The sequence below is a fragment of the Nomascus leucogenys genome, chromosome 9 (genome assembly GCF_006542625.1).
Source record: "Nomascus leucogenys isolate Asia chromosome 9, Asia_NLE_v1, whole genome shotgun sequence".
Taxonomy (NCBI): domain Eukaryota; kingdom Metazoa; phylum Chordata; class Mammalia; order Primates; family Hylobatidae; genus Nomascus; species Nomascus leucogenys.
The window spans coordinates 103,119,389-103,140,128 of NC_044389.1; the positions used below are offsets into that span (position 1 = coordinate 103,119,389).

Here is a 20,740-nt window from a genome sequence, read left to right on the forward strand (position 1 = left end):
TTCTACATATTGTATGTTTTCTTTATTGTACAATTTCCTTTTTAACCAAAGAGTCAGTTATTGGACGCATTTAGTTTCCACGTATATGGGAGGATTTTAGCTGTCCCTTTGTTTCTGATCTCCAACATCGCTGCCTTCTTTCATAACACAGTACACGGTTAGTTTTTGTAAATGTCATGAGCAGCCCCCAAAATACTATTTTCTTCCTTGGGTTTCAAGTTCTGTTTATTAGTCCACATTTACACATTTTCTGCATCTTGTTTCCTGCCTCCTTCTTCTTTCAGCAACTGGGAGGGGCGTGTTAAGCTCTTCAGTGACAATTGTTGATTTCCTATTTCTCGCCCTGATTCTGCGGTGGCCTTGCTTGTACTATGTCAACTCATCTAAGCTGGAACTATTTCCTAGAACCCCCTTCCATGTTGTTTTTTGTTTTTTGTTTTTTGTTTTTTTTTTTTTTTTTTTTTTTTTGAGACAGAGTATCGCTCTGTCACCCAGGCTGGAGTGCAGTGGCTCGATCTCGGCTCACTGCAAGCTCCGCCTCCCGGGTTCACGCCATTCTCCTGCCTCAGCCTCTCCGAGTAGCTGGGACTACAGGCGCCCGCCACCACGCCCGGCTAATTTTTTGTATTTTTTAGTAGAGACGGGGTTTCACCGTGGTCTCGATCTCCTGACCTCGTGATCCGCCCGTCTCGGCCTCCCAAAGTGCTGGGATTACAGGCGTGAGCCACCGCGCCCGGCCTCCTTTCCATGTTGTTGCCCACAGTAAACATTCGGAAGGCAGATGTGGACTAGCAGGCTTTTTTTAATGCTCTGAAGGGCACCAGAAATGGTAACAGCTCATGAACACTGTTGACCTTCTGGCTTAACTCAGAGACTGGGGCAGGGCTGCAGCAACACTAGCTTGGGCTGGGTGCCTGTGTGCAGCTCCTCCGAGTCCTGGGACAGGTGCACGTGCCTCAGAGCCAAAGCGGGAGACCAGCACTATTGAGGCCAGAGGAAGTGAGAGACAGAAGTGGGTTTCGGTCTGTCCTGCTGGGCTCTAGTGGGCCATTCTGCCTTCCAGTTTGTCTCTGTTCCCCTCCGCTTCTCTTCCAGCTTTCCTTCCTGACTGCTGGCCAGGCTGACCTGTAGCAGCTTCAAGCTGAATGCCAGAGACAACAGAAACAGCCCTGCTGTTGTGACTGCTCTGCAGAGGGAGGACAAATCCCCTTCCCAATCAAAGGTCAGATGTTGAGGTGGATGATACCACGCACACCAACACACGTGAGCACACACATGACAGAGAATGAGAAGAAAACTTCAGTCACATCACAGGACTTTCGGGGAGGGCAGTGCAGTCCCTGAGCTGGGGACAGAAGTGTTTCCTGTGGCTTGAGAGAGAGTAGTAGGACCAGGTAGCCCCAGTTTCCACTGTGGTGCAGGGTGGGCCTGGTCACGCCTGGTTTGAACTACACCTCAGTGCTAAGGCAGGCATGGCCTTTTTGTCAGCTTGCCCAAATGTGGGCAGGAGGGAGGCACTGGCTGTAAGCAACTTAAGAGCAAACAGAGGCCCCGCACAGTGGCTCACACCTGTAATCCCAGCACTTTGGGTGGCTGAGGCGGGAGGATCACCTGAGGTCAGGAGTTCAAGACCAGCCTCGCCAACATGGCAAAACCCCATCTCTACTAAAAAAATATAAAAATTTGTCAGGTGTGGTGGTTCAGGCCTATAATCCCGGCTACTAGGGAGGCAGAGGCAGGGAGAATTGCTTGAACCCATTAGGCAGAGGTTGCAGTGAGCTGAGATCACACCATTGTACTCCAGCCTGTGTGACAGAGTGAGACTATCTCAAAAAAAAAAAAAGTTAACAGACTGTTCGTGACACTGGGACAAACTGCTCTGCCAGCTCCCACAATGATTTAAGACCTAATCCACATAATGAACTCGCATTCTGTTAACTCACAGTGGTTCTCCTCAGATCAAGCACTGAGTGACAGGTTCTCGCAGTTTCTACTTCAGTTGGACGCTACTTTGTCAATCGCACATACGTCCGTATGACCCATGGTTCCTTTTAGCAGTAACACCCTCTTCAAACCTTATCTTTCTTTGCCTTCCAGTCTACTTTCTGATATTAAAAACTGCCACTCTGACATTTTTGCCTTCTAATTGGTTAGTAATTTTTTCCCTTTTTCTTCCCCCCAAATTTCAAATTTAAACCTGTATTTATCCTTCTGTTTTATCTATGTCTCTTGTAGACTAATACTGATGAATTTGTCTAATTTTTTTGTTTTTGAAGATGGAGTCTCGCTCTGTCGCCCAGGCTGGAGTGCAGTGGCACGATCTCGGCTCATTGCAACCTCCGCCTCCCAGGTTAAAGCGATTCTCCTGCCTCAGCATCCCAAGGAGCTGGGATTATAGGCACCGCCACCACGCCCAGTTTTTTGTATTTTTAGTAGACATGGGGTTTCACCCTGTTGGCCAGGCTGGTCTCCAACTGACCTCAGGTGATCCACCTGCCTCGGCCTCCCAAAGTGCTGGGATTACAAGCGTGAGCCACTGGGCCCAGCCAGATTTGTCTAATTTTTTTAACTTAAACTGAGAATTTGTCTTTTGATCAAAGGTAGAATTAAATCCTTTCCTATATATAGTAATCACTGCTATAATCGGACTTTTTTTTGCCTTCTTTGCATTTTCTATGCACCAGACTTTTTTCTCCCCTTGACTTCCCTTGACTACTTGGACAGATGCATTTTATTCTGCCAGACCGAAAGTTACCCATTCTATCTGTATTCTTCTAGCTGTCATCTCTTCCTTATGATAGCCTGTAATTTATGTTTATTTTTCTTACTGTATCCCACAATTTAAATAAAAGGATTTAGCAATTATGTTAATGAACACTTTACACTCTAAAATATTAAAATGTGGCCAGATGGGGTGGCTCACACCTGTAATTCCAACACTTTGGGAGTGGATCCAAGTGGACCCACGTGGAACCAAGTGGGTGGAACCAAGGTGGGTGGATCACCTGAAGTCAGGAGTTTGAGACCTGCCTGACCAACACGGTGAAACCCCCTCCCTACTAAAAACACAAATACTAGCCGGGTATGGTGGCGGGATTCTGTAATCCCAGCTACTTGGGAGGCTGAGGCAGGAGAATCGCTTGAACCCAGGAGGCGGAGGTCGCAGTGAGCTGAGTTTGAGCTACCGTACTCCAGCCTCGGCAACAGAATGAGACTCCATCTCAAAAACAAACAAACAAAAGAAAACAAAAAATAGAAAATATTAAAATGCGGCCGGGCGCGGTGGCTCACGCTTGTAATCCCAGCACTTTGGGAGGCCGAGGTGGGCGGATCACGAGGTCAGGAGATCAAGACCACGGTGAAAACCCGTCTCTACTAAAAATACAAAAAAATTAGCCAGGCGTGGTGGCGGGTGCCTGTAGTCCCAGCTACTCAGAGAGGCTGAGGAAGGAGAATGGCGTGAACCCGGGAGGCGGAGCTTGCAGTGAGCCAAGTCTGCGCCACTGCACTCCAGCCTGGGTGACAGAGCAAGACTCTGTCTCAAAAAAAAAAAAAAAAAAGAAAAGAAAATATTAAAATGCATCTTAGCAAGAGGGTCAATGAGATTAAACAAACAAAACTAAAGACCTAGATCTCACTCTTGAGGAACAAGGAAAACGTATCAACCACCACCAAATGTTGACTTCTGCCATATTGTTCAATGCCAACAGACTTAATTTTTTTTTTTTTTTTTTTTTTTTTTAGATGGAGTCCCACTCTATTGCCCAGGCTGGAGTGCAGTGGCATGATCTCAGCTCAATGCAACCATTGCTTCCTGGGTTCAAGCAATTATCCTGCCTCAGCCTCCCAAGTAGCTGGGACTACAGGTGTGTGCCACCACACCTGGCCAAATTTTGTATTTTTAGTAGAGACAGGGTTTCACCATGTTGGCCAGGCTGGTCATGAACTCCTGACCTCAAGTGATCCGCCCTCCAAGGCCTCCCAAAGTGCTGGGATTATAGGTGTAAGCCACCATGTCCGGCCAGAGACTCAATATTCTAATTAATGTGGATAACTGTAGTATGTGACAAACTGAGGCAATGTTTTTGTCAATCTACCTCTAAAAATACTTCCCACTTAAAAAAAAATTAAGTTATTAAAAAAATGAAACTTACAATTCGTTTCTTCCAAAATCTGTATTTCGGGCTCGTTAACAACAACTCCTTAGTCACAGGTGAACAGTATAGATAAACCTTCAAGCTGAAAGGAAAAAAGAAAAAAACTTTCAGTACAATCCAAAATGAGCCATCTTGGTGACTAAGAAATCTATTTCATCATACATCTAATAACTTCATTTGAGACCGACATGGTGAAACCCCATCCCTACTAAAAACACAAATACTAGCCGGGCATGGTTATGAAATCTATTTCATCATACATCTAATAATTCAGAAACTACGCTGGCACAAAATCTCTTAGAGTCACTCCCAACATACCTATACGCACCATTTCTGTGCCATCAAGAGCGCAAGGTGGGGGTGGAAACATGGTGTCCCTGGACCTCCTCCAACAGCGGTCTCTCACCATTGTTACTTGGAAATACATGCTTGTATGTGATCAGGTGTGTCTGGAAAGATACCGCCACACGTTACTGGAAAAGGTGTGTTGGGAACAGAAACTTCTGCTTTTTTACTGTATAAGTCTATTTTTTTTTTTTTTTTTTTTTTTTGAGACGGAGTCTTGCTCTGTCACCCAGGCTGGAGTGCAATGGCGTGATCTCGGCTCACTGCAAACTCCACTTCCCAGGTTCAAGCGATTCTCCTGCCTCAGCCTCCCGAGTAGCTGGGATTACAGGCGCGCACCATGATGCCGGACTAATTTTTTATTTTTGTAGAGATGGAGTTTGACCACGTTGGCCAGGCTGGTCTCGAACTCCTGACCTCGGGTGATCCACCCACCTCGGCCTCCCAAAGTGATGGGATTACAGGCATGAGCCACCACGCCCAGCCCATAATAAACTTTTAAAATTTAACTCTATCATTTAGAGGTTAGGAATATAGTCTACAGTAGATTGTATTTTCCAAAGATGGCCACACAATGATATACACCATCCATACATGCTCTCCCTACAAAATAGATATTAAAATTCCTCCACTGACTGGCGGGGTCTGTGTTCCCTCCCCTTGAACCTGGGCAGTTTTCTGTAATTACCTTCACCATAGAATGTGGTGGAAGTAATTGCATGGCTGTTGAGGTTAGATCTCTAGGCAGTATAACTTCCTCCTAGCTCTCTCTTAGGACATACGCTTTTTAACCCTGAGTCTCCATTTAACAGGTCTGGCTATCCTGATGGACTCATGCTAAAGAGATTTTTTTTTTTAGGGGGAGGGGAGCTCACTGTCACCCAGGCTGGAATGCAAGCTATCCTCCCATCTCAGCAGCCTGAGCACCTGGGACTACAGCACATGCCACCACACCTGGCTAATTTTTCATATTTTCTGTAGAGACGAGGTCTCCCTATGTTGCCCAGGTTGGTTTCAAACTCCTAGGCTCAGGTCATCCTCCCACCTCAGCTTCCCAAAGTGCTGGGATTATAAGCGTAAGCCACCACGCCTGGCCTAAAGAGACTTTTAGAGATAGAGATGCCTCACGCCTCTAATCCCAGCACTTTGGGAGGCTAAGGCGGGTAGATCACTTGAAGTCAGGAGTTTGAGACCAGCCTGACCAACATGGTGAAACCCCATCTCTACTAAAAAATACAAAAATTAGTTGGGCTTAGTGGCACGTGCCTGTAGTCCTAGCTGCTTGGGAGGCTGAGCTGGGAGAACTGCTTGAACCTGGGAGGCAGAGACTGCAGTGAGCCAACATCACGCCGCTGCACTCCCGCCTGGGCAACAGTTAGACTCTGTTTCAAAAAACAAAAAAAGACATGCCAAATGGTTCTAGCCCCTAGCTGTGTGAGTTTTCCCAGCCCACGTATCAGACATGGATGAGGGAGTCTTCAGATCTTATGGGGCTGACATTATCTGAAGACTCTGCTCACTGATGTTTGATACCTGAGCTGGGAAACCATTCCCACTCTACCCTGTCAATCCTTGACCCACAGAAACTGAGCAGTAAGACACGATCGGTGTTAAGTCACTCCATTTTGAAGTAATTTGTTACACAGCAGCAGATGACTGATACATAGGCTCTACAATCAGACAGACCTGGCTGGAATCCTGGTCCTGCCACTTACTGGCTGTGTGACACTGGGCAACTAATTTAACCTCTCTGGTTCCTCAGTTTCCTCATCTGTAAAATAGAATAGTAGTATCTATTCAAAAGGTTATCAAGAAGCTCTAATGAAAATGTCAGGTACAAGAGGGCAGAGCCTTGCATCTGTGTGGCTCACTAATACATTCTCCACCTCCAGTACAATGCCCGACACATCACAGGCGACCAAAAAAAATTATTGAGGCCAGGAGTGGTGGCTCATGCCTGTAATCCCAACACTTTGGGAGGCTGAGGCAGGCAGATCACTTGAGGTCAGGAGTTCAAGACCAGCCTGGCCAACATGGTAAAACCCCTCTCTACCAAAAATACAAAAAGTAGCTGGGCGTGGTGACGGGCGCCAATAATCCCAGCTACTCGGGTGGCTGAGGCAAAACAATCACTCGAACCTGTGAGGCAGAAGTTGCAGGGAGCTGAGATCATGCCACTGCACTCCAGCCTGGGCGACAGAGCAAGACCCTGTCAGAAAAGTCAATAAGTAAATACAAATAAAATAATAAAAAATTATTGGCCAGGTGCAAAGGCTCATGCCTTTAAGCCCAGGGCTCTGGGAGGCCAAGATGGGAGGATCACTTGAAGCCAGGAGTTTACAACCAGCCTGGGCAACATGGTAAGACCCCGTCTCTACAAAAAAAAAAAAAAAAAAAAAAAAAAAAATTGTTGAACTAAGAAATACACAGTGCCCAGATACAGTAAGTATTCAATAAATATTAGCTATCATTATCAAGAAGACAGACTATTGCTATCAATTAGCAGAGAAGCCTGACATCCACTGGCCCTTTTCAAATATGTATCTTGAGAAGTGGGAATTTAGATGTAGGCAATAGCTGCAAGAAAAGCATCTAATAGTTCAGCTTTAAGAAAAAATCCAGTATTACATGATCCTTTACAATGGAACAGCCATTCTCTCTCATATACTCTTACAGAAATAACATGGAGTGAGTTATTGCTGTACCTAGCAGCACAGATAAATCACACAAATACAAAGTTAAGTAAAGTAAAACAAATATAAAAGGGTATATTTGGGGCCTGGTGCCAGTGGCTCACATCTATAATGCCAGCCCTTCGGAAGACTGAGGCAGGAGGATCACCTGAGGCCAGGAGTTTGAGATCAGCCTGGGCGACATAGCAAAACTCCATCTCTGTTTTTTTTGTTGTTGCTGTTGTTTTTTTTTTTTTTAAAGAGTGTATTTGGTAGGATTCTATTTATATATATATATATATATATGTCAAGTTCACAAATAGCCAAAGCTAACCCATGATGACAAAAGTCAGAATAGAAGTTACCTTTGGGAAGAGGCAATTAGTTGGGAGGCAGGAGGGGTCTGGGATATTGGTACTGTCCTATTTCTTAATCTGAGTGATGTGTTCATTTTATAAATGACTATATGCTTGGATGTATGTACTTTTCTGTACAGTTGTTATCTCTCAATTAAAATGTTTGCTTAAAAACACACACACACAAGTAGCAAAATAAATTACCTGCACTCCAACCTTCTTTTCAAGGTAGGGGCTCTTAATCCTTTCATGTGATCTAAAACCAAAAGAACAAAAACTCATAAATATGTTTTTTCCAGATGATTCCTTAGCCCAAGGGAAACAGTCGTCTTCTTTTTCAGCTTCAAGAGAAAACCCATGAGGTTTGCTTTTATAAGAATTGATTCACATGGCCTAAGAGCTCTTTCTTCTGCAAGTGAAGAATCCTTCTCAGAAAAGGACAGACTGCCCATTTCTGAGCCATCCAAGTCAATTTAAAAGGAGAGTGATTCCGTGCATCATAGGCCAGAGTTTAAATCACTCTGGGCAGCCACAGAAGAATGAGAACTGCTTCTAGCCCTCCACTCTTACTTCACTTCAATCCAACCATCCTTCGAGCCATGCTCTATGTGACCCATTCACTTCCTGCCACTTGAATCCGTCTATCTAGAAATTCAAGTTCGTGTCCATGGAGTCTGCTAGGAAATCGCTCAGGTTCAGAGTAAGTTTTGTCATCTTCTCAGCCTACTGTGATGGATTGAAAGGGGAATATTACTATCCACAAAGACTTGCTCCACAGCCCTCCACATTAACACAGAAAACAGAAAGGTAGCAATTAGACCGAGTACTACATTAAGTACATCAGGCATTCCAATATATTCTGAATCTTTAGCAAGTAAAGGCCTAGACAACAATGATCAAACAGCTCTAAATTGTTTAGCTAAACCAGTTGGACACGGTGGCTCATGCCTGTAATCCCAACAGTTTGGGAGGCCGAGGCAGGCGGATCACCTGAGGTCAGAAGTTCAAGACCAACCTCGCCAACATGGTAAAACCCCATCTCTACTAAAAATACAAAAATTAGCCACGCATAGTAGCACACACCTATAATCCCAGCTACTCGGGTGGCTGAGGCAGGAGAATCACTTGAACATGGGAGGTAGAGGTTGCAGTGAGCCAAGACCTTATCACTGCACTTCAGCCTGGGCGACAGAGCGAGACTTCTTCTCAAAAACAAACAGCCGGGCGCGGTGGCTCATGCCTGTAACCCCAGCACTTCGGGAGGCCAAGGCAGGTGGATCACCTGAGGTCGAGAGTTCGAGACCAGCCTGACCAATAAGGAGATACCCCGTCTCCACTAAAAATACAAAATTAGCTGGGCGTGGTGGCGCATGACTGTAATCCCAGCTACTTGGGAGGCTGACATAGGAGACTCACTTGAACCCGGAAGGCAGAGGTTGCGGTGAGCTGAGATTGCACCATTGCACTCCAGCCTGGGCAACGAGAGTGAAACTCCATCTCAAAAATAAATAAATAACCAAAAAAAAAAAAAAAACAAGAACAATAAATTGTTTAGCTAAACCAAACCAATTCTAATTACCACAAGCACCACCACACACACACACGAGCACACCCTCAATTTATATGTGGCCATCATTAGACCCAATGAAAGCAGAGCAGTCACCGCATGTCACTTGGCAGCCCTTGATTGTATATATGCCTCCGGGAGAGTCCACCTGTCTCTCAGTGGGTAAATTCCCTCAAGGGATACCTGGTCCAGTCTTTTAGGGCCTATGGGTATATCCCTTGGCAGGACTCTCTGTAATTGGAGTTTTCAAAGAGTTTGCACCATGGCAAAGAGGAAGCTGAACCCAGACTCTGCATCCTGCTTCCACACTGACTAAGCAGGCAGCACCCTGCAGGGTGCATCATGGTCCCCCACCCTCACCACCCTGAGGCCCGGCCCCTACCGACTGGTAGTCAGAAGAACTGGATGGGTTTGCTTTGTGCTGCTGGAACTGCACCCAGTTCTGCTTTTCCAGGGAGATTCTCCTTTTCCTTGGCAACCATCGTAAATTGCCCCCTCAAGGGGATTTCCCCAACCCTGGGCCACTATCTCAGGTCTCGGGGGTCCTCTCATCTTCCAGAACTTACTGATGCTTAGTAAAGCCCACCCTGCACACAGCATTGGCTTCCAGATGGCCCACAAATAAGCATCAGGTGGGTCCATAGCCTACTCTGAATTATATCAAAATGTGATGTGGGGCTGAGTGTGGTAACTCACACCTGTCGTCCCAGCACTTTGGGAGGCTGAGGTGAGTGGATCACCTGCACCCAGGAGTTCGATACCAGCCTGGGCAACATGGGGAAATCCTGTCTCTCTATACAAAATGGAAAAATTAGCCAGGCATGATGGTGCATGCCTGTAATCCCAGCTACTTAGGTGGGAGTACTTGCTGAGGTGGGAGGACTGGTTGAGTCCAGGAGGTGAAGGCTGCAGTGAGCCAAGATCGCACCACTGCACTCCAGCCTGGGCGACAGAGTGAAACCCTGTCTCAAAAAAAAAAAAAAGTGATGTGGATGGGTTTCCATGCATTTTTTCTAGCAAGAGAGTTCACACAGTTTCTCATGTTTGAGCTGCTATCACAAGATACCGTAGAGACCACAGTTGGCCTTCACACCAACCCCGTAAGGAAAGGTAGTGTTTTGGTTGCCTTCAACACCAAAAAGGTATTTCTCACAGTTCAGGAAGCTGGGAAGATCAAGATGAGGGGCGATTTGGTTTCTGGGGAGGGCACTTTTCCTAACTTACAGACAGCCGCCTTCTCACTATGCACTCACATGGCTTTCCTAGGCCCCGCATGAGGACAGAGCGCCCTCTCTCTTCCTTCTCTTGTAAGGGCACTAATCCTGTCAGAGTAGGACACCACGGTATGACCCCACTTAAACTTATTTTCCTCCTAAAAGCCCCAGCCCCAAATACAGTCACTTTGGGGGTTAGGGCTTCAACATATGAATTTTGTGGAGATAGTCCATATCATAATCAAAGAAGCCTGTGTCCCAAAAAGGTTAAAAGCCAACAGAAGGCAACCTGAGAAACCTCCAAAAGCAGAAGCTGAGTTTTCACCCTTGATGAGTTTATGTCCTGGTTGACGAAGCAGATCCACATGTGGTCAGAGAACAGAAACAGTTGTTATAGACTGTTCAGCAGCAGGGAAGAGTCCATTTCTGGCTTCATGCACAAACTTATGGTGATTTCAAATTCCTTTAGATGAATTATTTCTCCAAACTCAGTCGTCCTAAACACGAAGTGCAAGTTTCGGAAGTATACTTTAATCCTGGCTAGCCCATTTTGAGTTCAGAGACTCCGGTGCAACTCTACACAAAAAGTAAAAATAGGCATATCCTCGCCCAGCAGTGGATTCTCAATGAAAAACAAAACCAGAAATGTGTCAGGTGCAGCGGCTCACACCTGTAATCCTAACACTTTGGGAGGCTAAGGTGGGTGGATCTACCTGAGGCCAGGAGTTCGAGACCAGCCTGGCCAACATGGTGAAACACCATCTCTACTAAAAATACAAAAATTAGCTGGGTGTGGTAGTGCGTGCCTGTAACTCCAGCTACTTGGGAGGCTGAGGCACGAGAATCGCTTGAACCCAGGAGGCGGAGGTTGCAGTGAGCGGAGATCACGCCACTGCACTCCAGCCTGGTGACGGAGACTCCATCTCAAAATAATAATACAAATACAAAAATTAGCTGGGCATGGTGGCTCACTCCTGTAGTCCCAACTACTTGAGCAGAGAGCATGTACCACACTGTACTCCAGCCTGGGCGAAAAAGGTAGACCCTGTCTCCAAAAAAATAAAAAGAAGGAGACGCTCAAAGAGGTGCACGATGCTAATATGGCAACGCACGAGAAGAGGTCCAGATTTTCCTCATTAAAGAGAAATCACTGGTGGCTTTGCGGAAAAAAAGCAAAGACATTTCCCAGAAGCAGTAACTTCAACAATTTATAGTCCAAGTGATTGATTCCACACACAAAACAACATAGCTGGCCTTCACACCAACCCTGTGAGGAAAGGCTGTGTTTGGATACCTGTAATTTACTTTAAAACACTTTCCCACTGCGCATGTACAGATAGGTTTGTTACACTGATTGACTCCACAGGGTAGTGGGAGCTTCCTGCTCCAGCACGCTGCAAGGCCACACAGCAGGAGGCAGCAACTCATCCGTTTATCATTTTCTCCAATTAACATTAATGGCTGGGCGAATTAGCATAATGAGCATTTAAACGGTTTTCGCTGGTAAAAGTGACTTTTTAGCACAATAGAAGTGAAAATGAACAATGGTTGTCAAGTTAGCGGTATTTAAACTCTGGAAATTAGCTCCAATCTCTGCTTGGAGCATCAGCGACACTCTAACCTTAATCCCTAAATCGGCTCAGCTGTGAAAGGATCCAGCTGTGAAATCATAGTAGCTCTTCTGGTTGCCTGACACCATCTAGAAGGGAAACATCCCTCCATCCTAAACTAGAACGAAGCTTTCATATTGGATACGGATAGAACATCCAAAGGCCAGGGAGCTTGCACTTCGTGGAGCTCTTAGGCGGGTTGTTTCACAGTTGTGTATGTCTGAGTCTCCTGCTTGCTGACCAATGTTTGAGGGCGTGGTCAAATGGATCTGAAACTTGTTTTCTTCATACATGGTAGCGAGGCTCTGAGGAAGTACTAACCCTCGCCAATCTCTGATCATCGGCCACCAGCAAAGCTACCAAGAGAACCTACTAGCAGTGCTTGACCAAGCCGGCCTGGGGCGCAACTGGCAGGCGCCGTTACGCCGCGTTGACCAGATCCGAAAATAGATGAAGCCTTTGAGAGGCTGAAGAGCCCGACTGGGACAAGGTGTGTGCTGGCCGCCCCCTGGCTGGCCTCCCACAGGCTGCAGCTCCTTGCTCCAGGGCTGGCCCCCTCCTGTCCTCTCTCCAGCCCCCAGCGTCCCGGGAGCGGGCGACGCGCAGCCCTCACTCACCTTTGTGGCAGTGGGACAGGAAGTAGGCGCGGGCCCTCAGGTTCTCCCTGTCGAAGCGGTCTATGGAGATAGTTGGATACTCGGCCATCTGCCCCTCGAAGGAACTCATAGCGCCTCCGATCCCAGCGTCCTGACCCCAAAACCGCAGCTGAAGCCAAGGCCAGCCCTGACCGCGCCGCCACTTCCGGGAAGCCGCGCGCCGCCTCGCCATTGGGCGGCCGAACGCAGCCACGTCCAATCAGAGGAGTCCGGAGACCGGGGGCAAAGTCAAGGAGCATCCGGTCGGGTTCTAGGCGCCAGCTGCCTGGGTTTAAATCACCCGCGCTGCGCTGCACGTGGTGGGCCCTGAGCCCTGCCCGGTGCAAGGCTCATTCCCGCCAAACAAACACAAGTGTTGCTCTGGTAAGGCGTTGCCCATGTCTGTGCAGGTGCAGTCGCGGGAAGGGAAATCGAAACTCCCAGAGCAGGTGGCCCCAGCCGACGAGGCGAGTGGGCTGCGGAGCTGCGCTTAGAAATCATTCTTCGTTCCGCTTCCTGCTTGTCTGCTGCTAGCCTGAAACCCAAGCTCAGTTCCCCGCCCTCTCTCTTCTGTTCCCAATTTCTAACCTTCTGGGATAACCGTGAGGATTGTATGAGAAAGTTTGCATCTGACTCATGGTAGATTCAGTAACTATTAATTCCCTCTTCCATTTATATAATCTACAAACTGAATAAGTCATCTCTGCGTGATCTTGGGGCAAATAAGATCCCAATAATGTCTTCGCTGCTGGTCTCTCCCCTGGGCCCCCACCTTTTTGAGCTATACTTTTAGGAAGTTAGAATGATGTATTTAAAAAAAAAAAAAAAAAAAGATGGGAGGAAAGGTCTAAAATTTTTTAACAACCAAAGCAACTTTATAAAAAGGTTAAACCTTTTATTGTATTTCATTTATTGTATTACAATAAACCAAATAATCACCATGACATTTATTGTGCTCCTTCCTATCAAATCTCCTTAGTATAATTAAACACAAACAACCCAGAACACTTTTGCTTTATTTTATTTATTTATTGAGTTGGGGTCTAGTTCCATCGCCCAGGCTGGAGTGCAGTGGCGTGATTTCGGCTCACTGCAACCTCCGCCTCCCGGGTTCAGGCGATTCTCCTGCCTCAGCCTCCAGAGTAGCTGGGACTACAAGCACGCGCCACCAGGCCTGGCTCATTTTTGTATTTTTAGCAGAGACGGGGTTTCACCACGTTGACCAGGCTGGTCTCGAGCTCCTGGCCGCATGCGATCCACTCACCTCGGCCTCCCAAAGTGCTGGGTGAGCCATTGTACCCGGCTTTCCAGGCCTCCATAACACTTGAAGTCCCGTTTTGTGCACAGCACGGTGACAAACCTTCGGGTAGCATTCAATCTATCTGGGGACAACATGTTTGCAGAATATGGCAAATAAATGCTTCCACAGAGACGCAAGGTAACATGAGAATAAATCCAGGAACAAAGATTTCTGACCAGGGAAATCAGGAATCAGAATGCCATCCCAGCCCAGCGCAGTGGCTCATGCCTGTAATCCCAGCACTTTGGAGGGCTGAGGCAGGTGATCACCTGAGGTCAGGAGTTCAAAACCAGCCTGGACAACATGGTGAAACCCCATCTCTACTAAAAATACAAAAATCGGCCGGGCATGGCGGCACATTGTAATTCCAGCTACTCGGGAGGCCGAGGCAGGAGAATCACTTGAACCTGGGAGGCAGAGGTTGCAGTGAGCCTAGATCACGCCAGTTCACTCCAGCCTGGGCAACAGAGAGAGACTCTGTCTCAAAAAAACAACACAACACAAAACAGAATGACATCCCTAGTGAATGTCAGCTTGTTCCTGTAGTCATGATACTCAGAGTTCTATTCAAATACAGATTTCCATGAAATCTTGAGGAGGGGGAGGAGGGGTGACCTGGAAAGGTATACACAACATAATCACTAATTGAGGTAAAATATCCTGCTAGTATACTACTGGCAACACCTTTGATGGTTTGTCTTAGAACACATGGGAACAACTGCCCTGGCAGGGTTATGGAGACCTAACAACAAATTCTGCTGTGAGTCTAGTGTCCGAAGAATCTCATGGTGGAGCTCTAGGAAAGGCAGGTCAAGATAATGCTTGTGATCTTACTTATTTGCTCACTTATTTATCTCCTCCTCTTTCCACAATGGATACAGTACAAACAAAGGCAAATAGAGTCAGGACAAAGAGAAAGACAGGATAGAAAACAGGCAAGATAGGTAAGCATAGCCCAGACCAAACCTAGCGAATCAGAAACTCCGGGAGAGTGGGGCCTGGCAGTTTGCAGCTTAACACACCTTCTGGGTAATTCTGATGGATCCAAAAGTTTGAGAACCACTGGATTCATGTCTAAAGAACATTCAGGGCCAGTGTGGTGTTTCATGCCTATAATCCCAACACTTTGGGAGGCTGACGCAGGTGGATCACCCGAGGTCAGGGGTTCGAGACCAGCCTGACCAACATGGGGAAACCCCATCTCTACTAAAAATAAAAATAAAAAAATAGACAGGCATGGTGGCAGGGGCCTGTAATCCCAGCTACTCGGGAGGCTGAGGCAGGAGAATCGCTTGTACCCAGGACGTGGAAATTGCAGTGAGCCGAGATTGCGCCATTGCACTCTAGCCTGGGCAACAAGAGCAAAACTCCATCTCAAAAGCAAAACAAAACAAAACAAAAAAACACAACACTCAGGAAGTCTGGGGCAGGAATTCAGGTAGGAAGCTGCCGCAATACTGCAGGAAATGTGATGGTGAAGCTTAATTCATTCAGCAAATGTATTCATTCACTGACCATCTACTGTGTATCAGACACTGTTCTAGACACTAAAGTTACAGTAGTGAGCAAAGTAGACAAAAAATGTGGCCCATCCTGGTGGCTCCTGCTTGTAATCTCAGCACTTTGGGAGGCCAAGGCAGGTGGATCACTTGAGGCCAGGAGTTCAAGACCAACATGACAAAACTCCAGCTCTACTAAAGATGCAAAAAAAATTAGCCAGGTGTCGTGGTACACCTACAATAACAGCTACTTGGGAGCTGAGGCACAAGAATCACTTGAACCCGGAGGCAGAGGTTGCAGTGAGCCAAGGTGGCGCCACTGCACTCCAGCCTGGATGACAAAAGAGACCCTGTCTCAAAAAAATAAAAATAAAGAAGCAGACAAAAATCCCTATGGACGTGGGAGTGTACATTCTAATAGAAGTAATTACTGTCTACCATTTATGTAGTTCCAGATGTTATCAGTGTTTTATACTTATTATTTCATCTTCACATCCTACCTGCCCATCAGATAGGTACACTTTCTGTCCTCATTTGCCAGTTGAGGATCCGGAGGTTAAGTAGCTTGTCCAGGGTCATGTTACTAGTAAGTAGAGCTCAGATTTAAATCCAAGAAGGCCACCACACTTTTAGATACTGTGCTCTCTGACCCACACACTGCTAGCCACCATGCCATGCTGCCTCCACAGCATTGGAGGGGCAGTGATGAAATATACTGATTCAAAATCTATCCCTTTAGCACCTACTATGTGCTAGGTACTGTTAGGCCAGTGTGGCTGCAGCAGAATGATCTGGGGCTACACAGGAAGGAGGGAGGGTGTTGTGAGCAAATCTTACAGGGCTTTGCTCACCATGTATAGCCTCTGGTTTTCACTCTCCATAAGACGGGAAGCCACTGCAGGGTTGTGAGCAGAGGACTGACATAATTTGACTTAGGTTTTTTTGTTTTGTTTTGTTTGAGATGGAGTCTCCCTCTATGCCCAGGCTGGAGTGCAGTGACACAATCTCGGCTCACTGCCACCTCCACCTCCACCTCCTGGGTTCAAGCGATTCTCCTGCCTCAGCCTCCCAAGTAGCTGGGACTACAGGTGCACGCCACCACTCCCAGCTAGTTCTTTTGTATTTTTAGTAGAGATGGGGTTTCACCATATTGGCCAGGCTGGTCTCGAACTCCGGACCTCGTGATCCGCCCACCTCAGCCTCCCAAAGTGCTGGGATTACAGGCCTGAGCCACCACGCCCGGCCTTGACTTAGGTTTTAAACAGATTGCATTGACTGTTGTGTTGACAACAGACTATAGAGGGGGCACAGAGAGCTGTTGGGACTGTTGTAATTACCAGAAAAGAGAAAAATTATGATGGCTTGAGTAGAAGCTATAAAGCCAGCAGGTTGCACTGATGGACACGGAAAGAGAGGGCTCTAGGCCTCATCTACTAAAAGACATGAAGAAGTAGCAGGGTTTTTGTTTTTGTTTTGGCAGGGAGGTGTTTGGGGAGGTTGTTTTTTTTTTTTTTTTTTTTTTTTTTTTTTTGAGACGGAGTCTAGCTCTGTCGCCCAGGCTGGAGTGCAGTGGCGCAATCTCCGCTCACTGCAAGCTCCGCCTCCCGGGTTCATGCCATTCTCCTGCCTCAGCCTCTCCGAGTAGCTGGGACTACAGGCGCCCACCACCACGCCCGGCTAATTTTTTGTATTTTTAGTAGAGACGGGGTTTCACCGTGGTCTCGATCTCCTGACCTCGTGATCCGCCCACCTCGGGAGGTTGTTTTGTACAACCAAGTGGATGTTGAATATACATTGATATACAAATCTAAAGTTCAGAGAAAGACCGGGCTGAAGAGAGAAATTTGGGAGTTGTAAGTAAATAGTTTTTTGTTTTGTTTTTAGTTTTACTAAGTATTGCCTTTCTTTTAGTATGACTCATTTATTTAGAAGTTTATATAATTTAATTTGTAATATGGCTTGTGTTTTTGTTTTGTTTTGGGCAGGTGCCCGAGGTCCTTGTCATCTTCATTGACTCCAGCTCATGGCTTGTATTTAACAACTAGCTCAAAAAAATTCCTAAAAATTTAATTACTGAGTCTCCAGAGGGCTAATGAGCTGGCTCCAGCACACAGTTGCTCCTTTCTTTAATTCAACAATTTTACAAGTCCTGATGGCTCTACGTTCAAAACATGTATCTTGGCCGGGCGCGGTGGCTCACGCCTGTAATCACAGCACTTTGGGAGACCGAGGCGGGTGGATCACGAGGTCAGGAGATCGAGATCATCCTGGCTAACACGGTGAAACCCCGTCTCTACTAAAAATACAAAAAATTAGCCAGGCGTGGTGGCGGCGCCTGTAGTCCCAGCTACTCAGGAGGCTGAGGCAGGAGAATGGCGTGAACCCGGGAGGCGGAGCTTGTAGTGAGCCGAGATCGCGCCACTGCACTCCAGCCTGGGCGACAGAGCGAGACTTCGTCTCAAAAGAAAAAAAAAACAAAAACAGAAAAAACCGTATATCTTTTTTTTTTAATATATGAGGAATTTATTCTTTTTTTTTTTTTTTTTTTGAGACGGAGTCTCGCTGTGTCACCCAGGCTGGAGTGCAGTGGCGCGATCTCGGCTCACTGCAAGCTCCGCCTCCCGGGTTCACGCCATTCTCCTGCCTCAGCCTCTCCGAGTAGCTGGGACTACAGGCGCCCGCCACCACGCCCGGTTAATGTTTTTTTTTTTTTTTTGTATTTTTAGTAGAGACGGGGTTTCACCGTGGTCTCGATCTCCTGACCTCGTGATCCGCCCGCCTCGGCCTCCCAAAGTGCTGGGATTACAAGCGTGAGCCACCGCGCCCGGCCAAAACGTATATCTTGAATCTGATCACTTTTCGCTAAAATAGGTAATGCTGTAATATAGTAATAGATAATGCTAGAAAAAATAATTAAAGCTATAGATATCATCTATTGTAGGTTTATTCGCAAATGGATAGGAGATATCTACTATCAGGAACTACAAACACAGTCTCCGTGCTGTGATCCGCTTTCATAGGGAATTTTGTCTGGGATTCAAGCAGCAGCAAGTAACCCATTTCGCCCTCCATCTCCGCTCAGGGGTAAGCCCTGGCAGCGCTCCTACCTGGAACCTACATTGGCTTAGTAAGATGAGCCTGCGCCCACCCCAGCCCTCGCGCATGCGCATAAAAGCCCACTCCCGGGGGCGGGGCCTGAGCTAGCTGGGCGGGGCCTGAAGGAGCCGGGAGCTCCTGCAGCTTCACCGCGTTACTAAGAAACGCGAGGGTCGCGGAGGCCACAACACTTGGCCTCTCGCTGGCCCTGCCCGCGGATCCCGAGTAGAGAACGCGAGCACCCACGCCCGCCTGCAACCTCCCGGGCGCCCCCGGCCTCTCCTGCTCGGCGGAACGAGGATAACCCCGTAGAGCCGGACCCAGGGGTGGGTGGATACGTCGCTGGAGGCGGGGGCCCTGCCCGCCAACCCCTGGGCCCCGGCCGTAGCCCCACCCCGGAAGTTCTTGCCCCGCCTTCTCCGCCCCGCCGGTCTCTGCTGTCTCCTGAGGTTTGCCAGGGACATCCCGTGGTTTTCATGTCTGTTCCGTGATTTTCAGGGAGGAGGGTCACTATTTGGCCCTTCCAGAATCTCAGGGTCCGGTTCTCCCGGAAGTTTCCGGGCTGCCCCGGACCCCATTGGCTTTAGGGGCCGCGACTCCGAGGGCTCCGATTTGGGCCCTAGATTTTGGAATACTGTGTTTTGTCCATCCCAGCCTTCACCAGGCGGATTTCACCTTCCACACGGTTAGCGATTTATGGCAGAAAGGAAGTTGGAGGGATGGGGACTACAGGTTAGCTGTGGGGGCCGGAAGGGAGCGGTTTTGTGCTGCACACAGGCAGGTTAGCACTCCCAGAGCAGGGACCGCCAGGCGTGCTTTGGGAACCGCTTTTGTCTTTCAAATGAACGCCCAGCGACAGCAGATGGGAGTTCCAGGACCTTAGAGACAGGCTAATGCTTCTCTTTAAGTTCAGGAAACAGGCGCAGGCGTGTTCATGGCCTTGCCTAAGGTTACGTGCTGGTTACAGGGCTCCTCCTGCTGCCTCTTAGGAACAAAAATAATCTAATAGGAGAAAAAAATGGACTATTAGGGAGGCTAATGCTCTTGAAGTTTTAATGCTACTAAAAGTAAAAGCGCTTTACAGAGTGAAAGGGAAGTGAAAAGGGAATTTGGGTGGCTGGCTACATCGGAAGCTTCTGTTATAACTTTGGATTATCAGGGAGTTAAGATGGTGTTTTTTTGGTTGTTGTTTTTGTTTTTGTTTTTTGAGACGGAGTCTCGCTCTGTAGCCCAGGCTGGAGTGCAGTGACGCGATCTCGGCTCACTGCAAGCTCCACCTCACGGGTTCACGCCATTCTCCTGCCTCAGCCTCCCGAGTAGCTGGGACTACAGGCGCCTGCCACCACGTCCGGCTAAGTTTTTGTATTTTTAGTAGAAACGGGTTTCACTTTGTTAGCCAGGATGATCTCGATCTCCTGACCTCCTGATCCACCCGCCTCCGTCTCCCAAAGTGCTGGGATTACAAGAGTGAGCCTGTAGTCGCAGCTACTAGGAGAGGCTGAGGCAGGAGAATGGCGTGAACCCGGGAGGCGGAGCTTGCAGTGAGCCGAGATCGCGCCACTGCACTCCAGCCTGGGGGACAGAGCAAGACACCGTCTCAAAAAAAAAAAAAAAAAAAGAGTGAGCCACCGCGCCGAGATGGTGTGAGTTTAAAATAACGTGCCCGAGGCCGGACGTGGTGGCTCACGCCTGTAATCCCAACACTTTGGGAGGCTGAGGCAGGTGTATCACCTGAGGTCGGGAATTCGAGACCAGCCTGACCAACATGGGAAAACCTCGGCTCTACTAAAAATACAAAAAAATTAACCAGGCATGGTGGCGCATGCCTGTTAATTCCAGCTACTCGGGAGGCTGAGGCAGGAGAATCGCTTTAATCCGGGAGGCAGAGGTTGTGGTGAGACAAGATCGCGCCATTGCACTCCAGCCTGAGCAACAAGAGTGAAACTCCATCTCAAAAAAATAATAAAGAAAATAACATGCTCATCAACTTAACCATGGGATTATGTCCCAATACAACCATGGTAGGTCGAAAATGCATTTAATGCACCTAGCCAACTTTAAACGTCCTCAGAACACTTACCTCCCCTGCAGTTGGGCAACATCATTTAACACAAAGCCTATTTTATAATAAAGTGTTGACTATGTCATGTAACTTACTGAATACTGTATTCAAAGTGGAAAACAGAATGGTTGTATGGGTACTCGAATTATTGAATGCGTATTGCTTTTGCACCATGGTAAAGTGGAGATATGAGTGAACCATTCTACAGGACCATCTATATGCATATA

The 20,740-nt window shown here is 47.5% G+C and overlaps 1 protein-coding gene across 2 annotated transcripts in view; it reads right to left on the bottom strand.

Annotated features, from left to right (window-relative positions):
* Positions 1–12,737, bottom strand: part of DCLRE1C (DNA cross-link repair 1C) — a 55,397-nt gene extending 42,660 nt beyond the window's left edge. The window contains exons 1-3 of one of the 2 annotated variants that reach the window (XM_030818404.1): positions 12,539–12,737; positions 7,735–7,786; positions 4,155–4,239 (exon numbers count right to left, since the gene is read on the bottom strand). In XM_030818404.1, coding sequence (XP_030674264.1) covers positions 4,155–4,239; positions 7,735–7,786; positions 12,539–12,647 — 246 coding nt within the window. In that variant the 5' untranslated portion in view covers positions 12,648–12,737. 2 annotated transcript variants of the gene reach the window in all.
* Between the last annotated feature and the right edge of the window lie 8,003 nt (positions 12,738–20,740).